This window comes from Cebus imitator, unplaced genomic scaffold (assembly GCF_001604975.1).
Source record: "Cebus imitator isolate Cc_AM_T3 unplaced genomic scaffold, Cebus_imitator-1.0 Scaffold81, whole genome shotgun sequence".
NCBI lineage: Eukaryota > Metazoa > Chordata > Mammalia > Primates > Cebidae > Cebus > Cebus imitator.
Window position 1 is genome coordinate 1,714,103 of NW_016107396.1, and position 12,760 is coordinate 1,726,862.

The window sequence follows — 12,760 nt, forward strand, 5'->3', positions numbered from 1 at the left end:
CAATTTGTATTGACGAAGATGCCCAGACGTCTACAAATATGAGTAGAATTCAAGCTTAGAGAAGAAAGAAAAGAAAGTTCTTGAAACTTCTGCAGCTCTTACATGAAGAGCCAGTGCCTAGTTTTCAGTTTAGTTGGAATATGTAATCAATAATTTAGTCCCAAACTCTAGCCTGTTAAAAATTGTCAAATATTAAGCTTATTTCTCACAGACACCTGCCACAGGACAGAAAACTATAATATTTCTGATGCTTATGTAGCAGTGACATTGATGATTCCATCTTCATCTTTTCTCTTTCCCAGCCCCAAAGCTTAGGAACATGTTTCTACATGTGTTTAAGTGCAAAAAAAAAAAAACAGTCAAAAAAGATAAGTGGATATGTAAATAAAATCTTCATACAATAAGTTACTCCCTGTTCATCCACACCAGTGAGGAACTGGGATGTTTTGACACAATATCTAACTCAGAGTTAAACTGGATTTACTGCTTTTTAAAGAATGAGAAAATAAGTAAAATTTAACATTAAAATGCCAATAAGTGATTCTGAAAGCTGTTTGGAATCCTAAGAGCACATCAAGGTTATCATTTACAATACTTTTTACCAGAAAAAAAAAAGTGTATTAATGGAAATAAATTACATTTTGAGTTTATTTTGGTAACTATGTCTTTTTCTCTATTTTTAGCTCAGTAGATGGTGAAGTTTTTTGAGATCAAGATCTATTCCCTTCAATTCCTACATATGCTTAGTTTCCTATAATAACTTTGAAACAAGTTTAATTTTAGCTTTTCTTTACAAATTTATGACTCATTACAAAGTGAAAATTTTATTTTTGATGAAAACAGATGCAAAGAAATAAAGTGATATGGAGCCTAGAGAAAAGGAGACTAGAATCCTAAACATTGTTCTCTCTGTAGGTTTTCAGGCCCCGCTAGCATCAGGGGTTAATTTTTTTTTTAATAACCTAAACTGCAAAATGGCAGCTGTGTTCAACAAATGATGCGTATTTACTAAACAAAGCAAATGGAAATGCCAGCTCTGAAGGGAAAAGAACAGGTCGCATGCCTGAAGGTGTCATGTAACCGCCAAATCCAGTTTGATTGGTAGTTGTATCCATTTCCCTTCATCAGCCCCCACATCTCTTTTCACAATTACTAACCTAGAAAAAGACTTTGTGTTTTCTCCATTGATTTTTTTCCCTGCCTAGAATGAAGCAGAAGTACTAATGAGTAATGAAATAGCCCAAGGCAGACAACAGGGTAGAAAACAGTGAAGTTGATTAATCAATCTGTCCTGGATAATCAAGAGGCTCTAATATTATCTGTGATAAATCTAAACGGTAGGGACTTTTTTCATTGAAGCAAGACTTAATTTTACCTAACCAAAAGAGTGTACATTCTAATTGACTTTGGGTCCAGTGTCTCTTGGGAAAGATATTACTACTCTTCACTGTCCATTGTAATTACCTATCATTTGCCAAAACCTCCAAACAAGTTGAAATATAAAATGAAACAGCTGCCACCTTAAAACCCTGTTCTCTTTCAGGGCCATTGCACCATCATGGATTTTTTTAGTCTTCTGTCCTACCCGCTTACCTTTGATTGTGAACTTCTGCAACACTGTAGCTTTCATTCATTCTTATGCTCACAGGAGACTTAGTTCTGTTGGTTTCACTTATCCCTTGTTCTCATGGCCAAATCTATATCCCTAGGCCTTATGCCTCACGCAGGCAATCAGCCTACATGCTCACGTTTTTTTTGAGGTCCCAGAATCCAAACCTTATCACCCACTCTATACTTCCTTCTCAATCCCCACACTCTGATTTTTCTTCTTAGTGGTGTCTCACAAATTTCCCTACCCACCTGATTTATGTACCAGCCACTCAAGTCTGAGTCCCTGCTGTCTAGCAGGAATGCCTGACATTTGTCATCTTCCTTGTCCAATTGGACTCCTGCAGTGGTCTCCTGACTGTTGTTCCTGCCTGTACTCCTTGCTGGCTTCAGCTTATTCATCACTGAAGCCACAGTAGTGTTCTCAAAACGTAAATCACGCTGTGAGAAACCCTTCCTCTTCCCAGCCTCCTTTCCTGGGCTTATCATGCCCTGCATGAACTTGCCAACCCCAGGATCTTTGACCTGTCTCTTATCTCTCCGGGGCTCTTGTACTCTGCCCTGGACCATTGCAGTAGACTGCCAACTGGTCTTTTTGTCCGAATGTTCTTCCTTAATTCATTTGTTTCTAGTCTGTTAGATCAAGCTCGTACTTCTCAGTCTATTAAAGAACAGACCTAATAATTTGTACCTTTATTTACTACTCACTATACCAATGCTTAACTGTAGTAATGTCCATTTCTTCACCGTCCTGTTCCTCCCATTCATTCCTGCCTCCTCTCCCCACATACATCTTACTGTCATAATACCATGTACTTTTTCACTTCCCTGCCTCTTAGCCCATCGTGTTTTTCCACGTGAAGCACCATTTTCATTCATTTCAGCACAAAGAAAACGAACTTTGACTTTCCCTCTCCCTGAGTATAGCTTTAAAACCTACCCTGATTTCTGTCTTTAAATTCTTACTATATAAATTGTCTCTGTTTTATGCTAATAAATTCTTTTGCAGTGAACTCTTATTTGCCAGTTGCTTCTAGTGTACTTGTCAATTCTCCAGGTATTTTAAGGCCCTTGAGAGCGGAATAGTGTCTCATGCTTGTCTTCTGGTAAACCTACTATTTACTGTAAGACTAGGCAGACAGTAATTTGATTACTTGATTGAAAATTCGATGAATGTTACTTACCATTTTTTTTTTCAAGCCTGTGTTTTTGGAATATTTAAGCCTTCTCTTTGTTTTTTCTCTCCTAGAAAGTCATTTTTTAAACAACAGTCAACTTTGTGAACCCCTGAAGATTTTTTTGACCATTCCGAGTCTTAATGCCACACCACTACTCCAGCGAATTTATGCTACGACTGGTAACAATGACCGGAAGCCTGAAGAATTAAAATGCCAACACCAAACCTTTTCTTACCAGCTCTGGTCTATATTGCTCCCGTGCATTTTAATAGATTATTTTGTTTTATAACCACTTCTAAATATTCTTGGTTCTTTCTTTTTTTGTTGTTAATTAGGGGGTTTTGTTTTGGTTTCCTGTTTACTTTGTGTGCAACTACCTGCTTCTAATGACTCACTTTGATCAAATGACAGTGAACAAGGCCAGCCCAAGCTGGTAAGGTGCTGTTCACTTGGACAGGTGCTGTTGTGCAGAAAGGAAACTCTGTGACTAATTTAGATAGTGGCTTCCCTTCTTCCAGATTCTTTCCATTGAATCCTCACAGTAAATATTTACGGAGTTTTCCAGTTGCAGTAAATATACTGTATGAGAAAATATTAATACAGATTAAAATTTCTTACATCTTGAAAATTTTCTAATATTTGAGAATTTCATAGGGGATGTTTTTTATACTGGCCCCTTTTGACTTTCCCGTCCTGTGACTTTCTGCTGTTAGTAGAGAGTCAGAATCTCTGGACTGGAGAATTATGAAGAAGTTCACTGACTGTGCACTGTGCTTAGAGACCCTGCCGCGCCACAGTGCCAATGCTTCTCAGACACATGCCCTTCGGCAGCATTCCAGAACAGGAGGGAACAGAGAGAGAAAACTCTTTCTTCCCTTCTACTAAAAGATTCAGGCAGCTTAAAACCTTAGTGCTTTCTTTCTTAACATATCCAAACTTCAATACTTTCCATTATTTGAACACTTGGGTAGAACCTTTGCTTTGTGTTAAACCTCCTTGTCTACATGTAAAACTGACCTTTTGTTATTGAGCAGGCCTATCTCTTTCAGATAGTTTGGTGATTCACACAGGTTTGAGGACGCTGGGGAGAGGGGGAGGGGGCTGTGGTGGTTCTCTGTTGGTTCCAAGAAGATTTTACCGTTTAAAGCCGGCACCAGAGACCTGATAGGGACTTATTAACTATATTGAACATTTTTTTCTTTGCTTTTGACCCTATGTATAGTTACGATGCCAGATTAGATTTATAGCAGCTTCAAGTTGTATTAAATGATATTTTGCCTCCTGTAATACTGTTATAAAATAAAGTTTGTTTATTCTCTAAACTTGTCATTTCTCTTTTTCTAAAGCTTTAAAAAGTGAACTCGGTGATATTTTTCATCAGAAGTCTTAGTATTTTGTGAAAAGTAGTGATTCAAAAATCTGTTTTCAGTTCTTTTCTAATTTGATGATGGTGCCAACATCACTATTTGAAACGGTGAAAGCAACATTGAAAGTTTGTAAATCTAATGTTTAGCGTGCCAGATTCCTTCTGCTTGATTAAATAATCCATCCCAGCTTTTACGAATTCTCCAACGGATGTTTTTGCTTGTTTTCTTTGTGCATTTTTCATTTTGTTTTCAGGAAATATTTTAGCTGTACCATCTGAATCTTGCTTCTCTGCTTCATGTCCTTCTTTACTTTGAGTCCACTGGCCCTCTGTGTATCAGGCGCACCAGGCTGCTGAGGGGCTGCATTGGGATGGTTTATTGTAAAACTTTTGTCAGGGCACACCAGGTTATGAGCCTAATTATATAGCAAATAACCAACAGGGTATATTTCTTGTAAAGCATTTTATAGAATTTTTTTCTCTAGTCATTTAAAGTAAGTACATTAAATACAATTTGCATAACTGTCATCTTTGAGATCTGTTTCCACTAAATTATCTCTCGCCTTGTGAAAGGCCTTTCTCACTTTCTCTAAAATTATTACAAAAACAACAACTCCCTGGAGAATCCAATCTCAGCAAGCCAAGCTTTAGAAATACTGTGGAACCAAATGTGATTTTGCAAATGGATGTCTCATCAGAAAGTTTGTCTAACACTCACATTGAAATCATAGGTTGATCTTCCCAGGCTGTTTTGAAGACCCATTTGCAATGATAAGAAAGTTTGTCTTCACAGGTCCCGTGGACTAAGAAATATGGTGTGCGGGGATTTGGGCTCAGTTATATTCAGCGAAGACAGCAAGAACAGGGTTTAGGGTCCTGGGGGCATTGAGAGAATCTGTGGGAATGAATACCCACAGAGCTGCTTGAAGCAATGTTGATAATCCCACGTGTAGCTACAGAAGCAAGGCTGTCTTTTAAAAATATTGTATTATAAAATATTTCTCTGGCTGTTCTAATCTCATCTGGTAAATTGAGCTAAATGATAGAATAAATAGGAAAGTAGATCAATAAGGTTTTGAGACTTGGATTTGAAAAATTTGAAAAGTGGAAAGAATATTTTTAAATCCCCAATCTGTTTGATGGTAATTATACATTGGATGGTATTTTTGAATACATGTTTTCTGCTATCTTCTGCTTGTCACTCACATGTTAGACTATATGTCATTGCCTACGTTGTGATAAATTCAGAGGCCTCTTCTGATTGGCACACCAATTATAAAGTCAGAAAGCAAGAAGCTTATGAGCATGCTTTGAAAATTCTAGTGATTTTTTCATAAATAGAAATCAGAAAACTTACTTTCAAAATGTACTTAACATTATGAATTCTGAGAGTTATCAGAGTTCAGAATTTTGATGGTTATCAGAGTTCTGAACTCTGGTTTCTGATACTAAGTCTTGCCAAAGAACTTGAGATTTCAGCAAAAAACTATTCTTACTGTCTAGGAGTTTTTACCTCTTTTGGATTTTCCTGTCGATACTAAATTATGTCTGGAAAATTCTGGAGGCACTTGGCCAGATTAACTATTTTTTTAAAGTAATACTTTAAAATATTACTTCAAATAATACTTCAAATAATACTTCAGAAAACGTAATATGGGCCCTTTCTTGCCAAAATGTCTGTTCTGTCAGCTAGGTTTAGGATGGGGAGCACTCATGGACTTGCAGTTTCACAACACCGAATTACCAACATGATTATCAAAAGAGATGGAAAGATAATATTTACAGCTTTGAGTATTAAATTTTTAGCTGGTCACAGTGGCTCACGCCTGTAATCCCAACAGTGTGGGAGGTTGAGGCAGGAACATAACTTGAGGTCAGGAATTCAAGAATAGCATAGTCAACCTAGAGAGACCCTGTATCTCCCCCCCTCAAAAAATTCCAGGTGAGGCTCTGCCCTCCTGTCCTGTAGCCAGAGGCTGAGGTAGGAGGATCGCTTGAACCCCAGGAGTTTGAGGTTTCCGTGAGCTATGATTGCACCACTTCACCCCCCCCCCCACACATACACATATTTGACAAATTTTATTGAAAAATAATGACAATGTGACAGAAATTAAAACACCTATTAAAGTGCTTTATTGAAGGTCTCCACTTGGAGAAACAGCATCCCTACTGGTGAACTGTTTCGGATGCTATAGCATTTGGAATATGATTAGGAACTGTTGTAGTGAAACCTTTAGGGGTGTGGGAGCATTTCTGGCCCCTGGTGAAAGGCCCTGGAGCACAGGATGCTACTGAATGTAGGATAATGTTGGGAGACCGCTGACTTGGTCTAGGTGGAGGCCAAGACAGCTTGTTTCGGCAGCAGGAATGGAAAGGACCAAAGCAGTTCAGGCCTGAACAGGATCTTAAACTGGACCCGTAAGCATGAGAAGGGCAAAGGCGTGGCTATGCAGCTGCTTAGTAAAGCTGTGCTGGATAAAGGCTTTGACAAATTTGTTAGCAGTGCCTTCAGGCAGATGATAAACCCTTGGGACTTGTCCCCTCATGGGAAAATGAACATGCTTCTGCTCCTCTACATATAAAAGACATTTATAGATAAGTCAGTTTCACTGGAGATTCCCTACTCTCATTGGACGGCAGAGAAAGAAATGGGTTTTGCTTTAAAGTACTAGGTAGCGCTTGGTGCTGTAAACATGTCTGTATAGAGTTCATCTATTGTCACAGTAACTGAGATGGTGGAACAGCACCCGCTAGAGCCAGAATTGGGTGTCTGAAGTGCCCATTATTGGAGGAAGATGGAGCAAACCTTGATAGCTGAGCCACAGATTTGGCTGGCAGCTGCCTGAGATAGGAATACGATGTGTCCTTTCACACTTTCTGTTAAAGAAAGCATTTTTACATAAGCTGATTTCCACCAGGGGCTAAAAAGAGAGTGCTCCCAAAACTGAAAGAATATTGTTATTCCTTCCATATGGCAAGAGCACTGTTACTCTGAATTAGTTCAGTCTGAAACCCCAGCAGACATTTTCATTGTGATCAAGTGCAGTAAAATGCAGAAATGAGTGTGTTTATTCTAGCAATAAGTTTTATATTATGCAAGAAGTGCAAATGGAGACTACTGACGGGATGGGTATCAAGAATTTTAGGGTGAGGCTGAGGGGAAGAAGTAGCAACAGTCTGGCACTGGTGGTGTGTTCTTGCTTTTGGTCATCTGCACAACCTTTTGTATGACTGTAATCCACACTGAAACAGGTGCATTCTTACAGGTGACCATATTCATTACATTTTATAAAGTGAATCACTCAGCCTGTTAGTGTCCTGCACAAAGATTGGAATGCAACCAGTCTTACACTTAACAATGTATTGAACATCTCTGGCTTATGTTCACTGGAAGAATGTGGGGAGCACATCAGTAATCACAATCTAGTTTAACTACCCCTTGAATTAAGTTTCTTTTCAATTATTTGTGTTGGCTCTTTGGGGCTCCCACTGAAAGAGAAGAATTGTAGTGAAATGTTGACTTCTCTGCATAGTTAGAAATAAATTATGTGAACATTCTGTCCTTTCCTTTTCCCATTACAAATTGCCAACATTTCCAGGTCGCATCATGCTGAAATTTTTGTGGATGATCCACACTTAGTGTGGGTGACTCCTCTTGTTTTTTCGTGTTTATTAAAATAATGATTTGTGAAAGCAGTTAGGGAAAGGAGAGAAGCAAAGTCAAGTCCAAAAATGATACCTGAACAGTCATTTAAGATTTGCTGAACTGCGGGAAGAGCAAGTGGAAATACTCTTGCATACAGAATCTGCTGAGCTCTCTCCAAGGTAATCATCTTTTGCCATTCATTGGATTTCTATCAGGGTTTCTTCACCTCTGAAATCAGAATAATATGGGTTCCCATGGGGATTATGTAGTAAGATGCTGCATAATTTTATTTTGTAAATATGCCCTTTAAAGCAGACACAGTCACACTAAAAGTTAAAAAGTTACAATGTGCCCAGTCTGTAGACCCAAGAAATCTGTTCTTGGCACTTTTCAGGAGCTGCTCCTTTGGCTGAGTCTCTGAGAAGTCCTCTCAGATAATTGCCACTTTTCAACATGGTTCAGAACCTGTATCTTAGTATTCTTTCTCTTTTGCCATGGTTCTTGTTTATCAACCTACTTTATTAGCTGAACTGTTGACCATTGCTCGCTGACCAGGAGACACTCATTGTGCGTTACTTTTTGGAAAGTCCCCAACATCACATCCATTTCATTCTCTGGTACAGGGAAGAGCCATCCTTGGGATTGTGTTGGCGGTCACAAGTCTGGGACAGTTCTTCATTAACTGAAAGGAAAAGTTTTAGTTAATAATTTGGAGACATCTGAGTGCCAGTGGTCATTTAGAGCTGATAAAGGCTATTGGCCAGCATATCCGACACTGGTGGCCTTGGCGAGTCACAGAAGTCCAGGTCTTCCAAGCAGGTTCTACTACGGGATCTATTCTTATCTCCTCAGTCACATCCAATGGAAATGTAAAGGCTTCTTTCTAAAGAATGGCTCTGGTTGAAGCAGAAGACCTCCCACTGTCATGAGAATTGTTACATGCTAAGTATGTTTAGATTTACCTGATTAAGTTGAAACCCCCACAGTAAGTCAGAGTGTCTGCCCCTGCTCAGCCCTCCCCAGAATGTGTTTGGGCGCTTACAGTGTTTAGACAAGTCAAATTAGTTTTCTCCCTTTTACCTTGTGGCATATTTTACTGAGGACTCTATTTCAGCTTTTTGCAACTTGCTCATTCCTTAACCCGTTCATATATAATTTCAGTTAAAGCGAATCTACTAAAATATTAAAACTCACCCATGACATTGAATTACTGAATCTAGTGGTATTTTCCAATCCCTAGTTTTCTTCCTTAGTAGCATTTGACACAACCCCTCTCTCTGCCTGCCCCCATCATTCTCCTCCCTTTGGCTTTTATTGTGGGCCACCTGTATACTTTTATCTGCTCCTTAGCTTCAACTGTTATGTCTCTGGCAATAACCAGATTTGATCTCTAGCCCTGAGATCTCTATTGAGATCTTGACACATATTTGTTGGGATCCTCCTGGAACATCAGAAGGCACAGCCCTCTTCCTGAAACCAATATACCCAACTGACCCTGCTTTCACCCTCAAAACTTTTATTTTCAGAAGTATAATGAATCAAGCCAGAGACCAGGAGCTTTTAACCTCATGGGAGATAATAAACAGATTTATAGACTTGAACCTGAAAATGCTCTCTTTGGCTCCCACCTAAAGCCCATGCGGTTTATCCCTTACTTGATACACTGTATGCCATGTACCCCAGGACACATACACTTTCCCTGACCAGGCCTCCACAAATGCTTGTCATGTCAGTCGGGGAGGGTGCATGTGCATTGAGAGTGACAAGCCTCTGACAACATGAGCCTCAATATTTAGTAGCCAGTACTCCCTGAGCACTTGCTGCATGCCAGGCACTGTGTGAAGCCCTTTGCAATCTTTCTCATTCAATTCTTGTGATGACATGATGAGCTGGTTATTATTATTCTTAAATTACTGATGAGCAAACTGGGACAGAGAGAAATCATTATGAAGTAATTTGCCCAAGATCACAGAAACTGATGAATTCAGGCAAACACGCACAAAACAAGAGGAGTCTCCCCACAATAAGTACGGATCACCCACAAATATAGCTTTCAGCGTGATGCAACCTGGAGCTGTTGGCAATTTGTTAGGGGAAAAGGAAAGGACAGAATGTTCACATAATTCCTGAGGGGGAGAATACAAGTCTTTGCCTGTAGGATTTGATTCCAGGCAGTCAGACTTCAGAGACCACCCTTTCAGCTACTGAGTCACACCAACTTTTCATGGATTATTGCTATTTCAAAGGCATTCCTTTGAGATGGCCCATGGTTTAGACTTTTAACTCACTGAAATATGAGTAAGTTATTCCCTTTTATTCTTAATTACCAATGGCTAACTGCACACAACAGGGTGCTTTGAATGAGGGACCAGGTTACAGCTTGTAGAGCTGAAAATGGGTGACCTGAATAATGAGACTGAAAAAAGTGAACTCATAAGAGTGGAGAGAGAACTGGAATGGAGAGGCCAAGAGGAAGCTCATCAATCACAGTGAATCATCTACCCGGTGAATAAAGTGTCTCTACTAGGCACCATGTGGAGAGTGGGATAAATGAAATCATACCTTCCTCTCCTAACAGAGCTTGCAATTTGGCTGTCATTTCATTTCAATGAGTCTATTAAGGAGGGTGTGCAGAGAGACTAAATAGGCAGGTAGCCTTGAAAGCACCCAAGGTCATGGTCATGAAAAAATCCTGCAGACAATGCAGTGTGCCCTGTTATGTCACAGGTGAAGAAACATGATAATAATTATGATTCCTGTTATATTAACAGATTGATCAGATTCTTCAAAGATTTTGTAAAACTCTTGCTTTCTTTAAAACTGCCCCATAGTTGGTGGTAAGTTTGTCTTCCTGGACCAAAAGGATTCAACAGATAGAACCTCTACCTAGGACTGGATACTCTAGAGGTGGTATGTTGGCGAAGAGGGCTACCTCTGGAGCCAGCCAGGGTTCCAATCCTGTTTCTACCACTTTCTGGGTAGGTAACCTTGGGCAATGTACTTAATTATTCCAAGACTATTTTAATAATAGCTGCTCTAATGCTATAATAACACAAACAATGCCTTCTGTTGTAAGCCAGCGGGGGGTAATAATGACTACCAGTTGTTCAGAACAGGCACTGTTAAGAGCCTTATATATATTACCTCACTTAATCACCACCCCAATCCTATAGCACGTCCCGCTATTATTTATGTTTTACAGACCGGTAGACTGAAGCTTCAAGAGGTTGAGAAGAGTGAATGTGAAGTTCAGTGAGAGATGCCCAGCCAGCCTGCATGTTATCAGTACTTTAGTTATAGTTTTAGGATATATGTTGCTGAAGGCCAAGAACTGATCAACTACCTGACTTTCTTTTTGGATCCAACGCTGTGCAAAAACATTTAGGCATTTCAGTAGATGCTTTGTAAGATTTATTTAAATAATGACTATCTTTGGCCATGTTTGTCATTTGCGACAACAATTTGTTCCTGATCGAGATAATGGTATTTGGGGGGTGGGTGGCACTGGAAGTAGAGGTTTGGGAATCTCAGGACTTAGGGAAATAAGATAATGAAAACTTCCACCCTGGAGGATGCAAAATGTCCATGACAATGGCGGATGCAGGGTTTGGCTTTGGGAAGTTCAAGACACAGACTTCCACCTCAAAAGCTGCTTCTCAAGGAAACTGACACAGAATGAAGAGTACAGGATGTTAGAGAATTTTCTTTCTTCCTTTGTGAGAAAATTGATGCTCTCTACATACTAATTAAATTTACATGCACCATTACCTCCTAAGGCTTGAAGTGTGGGGATTAATGTTGAGTGATTATAATGCCTCCACATGCTTTCCATCACATTTTAAAATGGCTCTCTTGTCTGACAGACCCAGCTGTATGAGACAGGGAAGCTGGTTTTCTGTTTTAGAATGCAGGACTCTGGGGCTCTGCGAACATGTCAGTTAATCTATCAATGTCCCTCTCTTTACAGGAACAAAGTAGAAATGATTACACTTACCAGAACCCTGGTTGGAAGATTAACGACATGACATTTGACCATCTGTTTACAGTTTTTTAAGTGGATGCTACGAAGCGGAGGTACAAACTGGTGATATTTTATTTCAGTTCCAGTGATCTCATTTGCCCTCAAACTGGAGAGAAGACAGTACTAGTTACCCCTAGGAAAATGGTGCCAGAAATAACTGTAATTTTTCAAAGCTATATGTTCATAGAGTTTGAAGGAAAGGCACATTTGGAGTTAAAGGGACCAGATCAACATAAAAATGAAAACATCCATAGTCTATAGTTGGCTACTACCACTGGAAAAAAAAAAAAAAAAAAAAAAAAAAAAAAAAAAAAAAAAAAAAAAAAAGCATAGATTCCATGTGGGAGAGGAAGGAAATGCAAGCAAAAGGTGGCTTCTGGAGAAAATACATGGCAGAGCTTGCCCATCAGCTGCTGCCCTGATGAGGCATCTGTCAAGGACTTTCCTCACCCAGCTTGCTTTCCGCCCAGTCTCAACAGAACAAAAGCTGACATCGGGAAGGACTATGGTCTTTGGTCCACTCACCTTCACTGTCCTTCTTACAGCAAAGGGGTCCGGATCCAGACCCCAGGAGAAGGTTCTTGGATCTTATGTAAGAGAGAATTCAAGGTGAGTCCATAAAGTGAAAGCAAGTTTATTAAGACACTAAAGGAACAGGCCGGGCACTGTGGCTCATGCCTATAATCCCAGCACTTTAGAAGCCGAGGTGGGACAATCACAAGGTCAGGAGTTTGAGACCAGCCTGGCCAACATGGTGAAACTCCATCTCTACTAAAAATGAAAAAATTAACCAGACCTGGTGGTGGGTGCCTGTAGTCCCAGTTACTTGGGAGGCTGAGGCAGGAGAATCGCTTGAACCTGGGAGGCGGAGGTTGCAATGAACTGAGACCACACCACTGCATTCCAGCCTGGGTGACAGAGTGAGACTCTGTCTCAAAAAA

The 12,760-nt window shown here is 39.8% G+C and overlaps 2 protein-coding genes across 37 annotated transcripts in view; one reads left to right on the forward strand and one right to left on the reverse strand.

Moving 5' to 3' along the window:
- EPB41L2 (erythrocyte membrane protein band 4.1 like 2) overlaps positions 1 to 4,108 on the forward strand; it is a 232,406-nt gene extending 228,298 nt beyond the window's left edge. For all 36 annotated transcript variants that reach the window (XM_037740204.1, XM_017533260.2, XM_037740216.1 and 33 more), the window contains one exon: positions 2,858 to 4,108. The gene's annotated coding sequence lies outside the window, so the exon portion shown is untranslated. The remainder of the gene's footprint in view (positions 1 to 2,857) is intronic.
- A 2,154-nt stretch (positions 4,109 to 6,262) lies between these two features.
- Positions 6,263 to 12,760, reverse strand: part of SMLR1 (small leucine rich protein 1) — an 11,609-nt gene continuing 5,111 nt past the window's right edge. The window contains 1 exon segment of the mRNA XM_017533227.1: positions 6,263 to 8,480. Coding sequence (XP_017388716.1) covers positions 8,395 to 8,480 — 86 coding nt within the window. The 3' untranslated portion in view covers positions 6,263 to 8,394.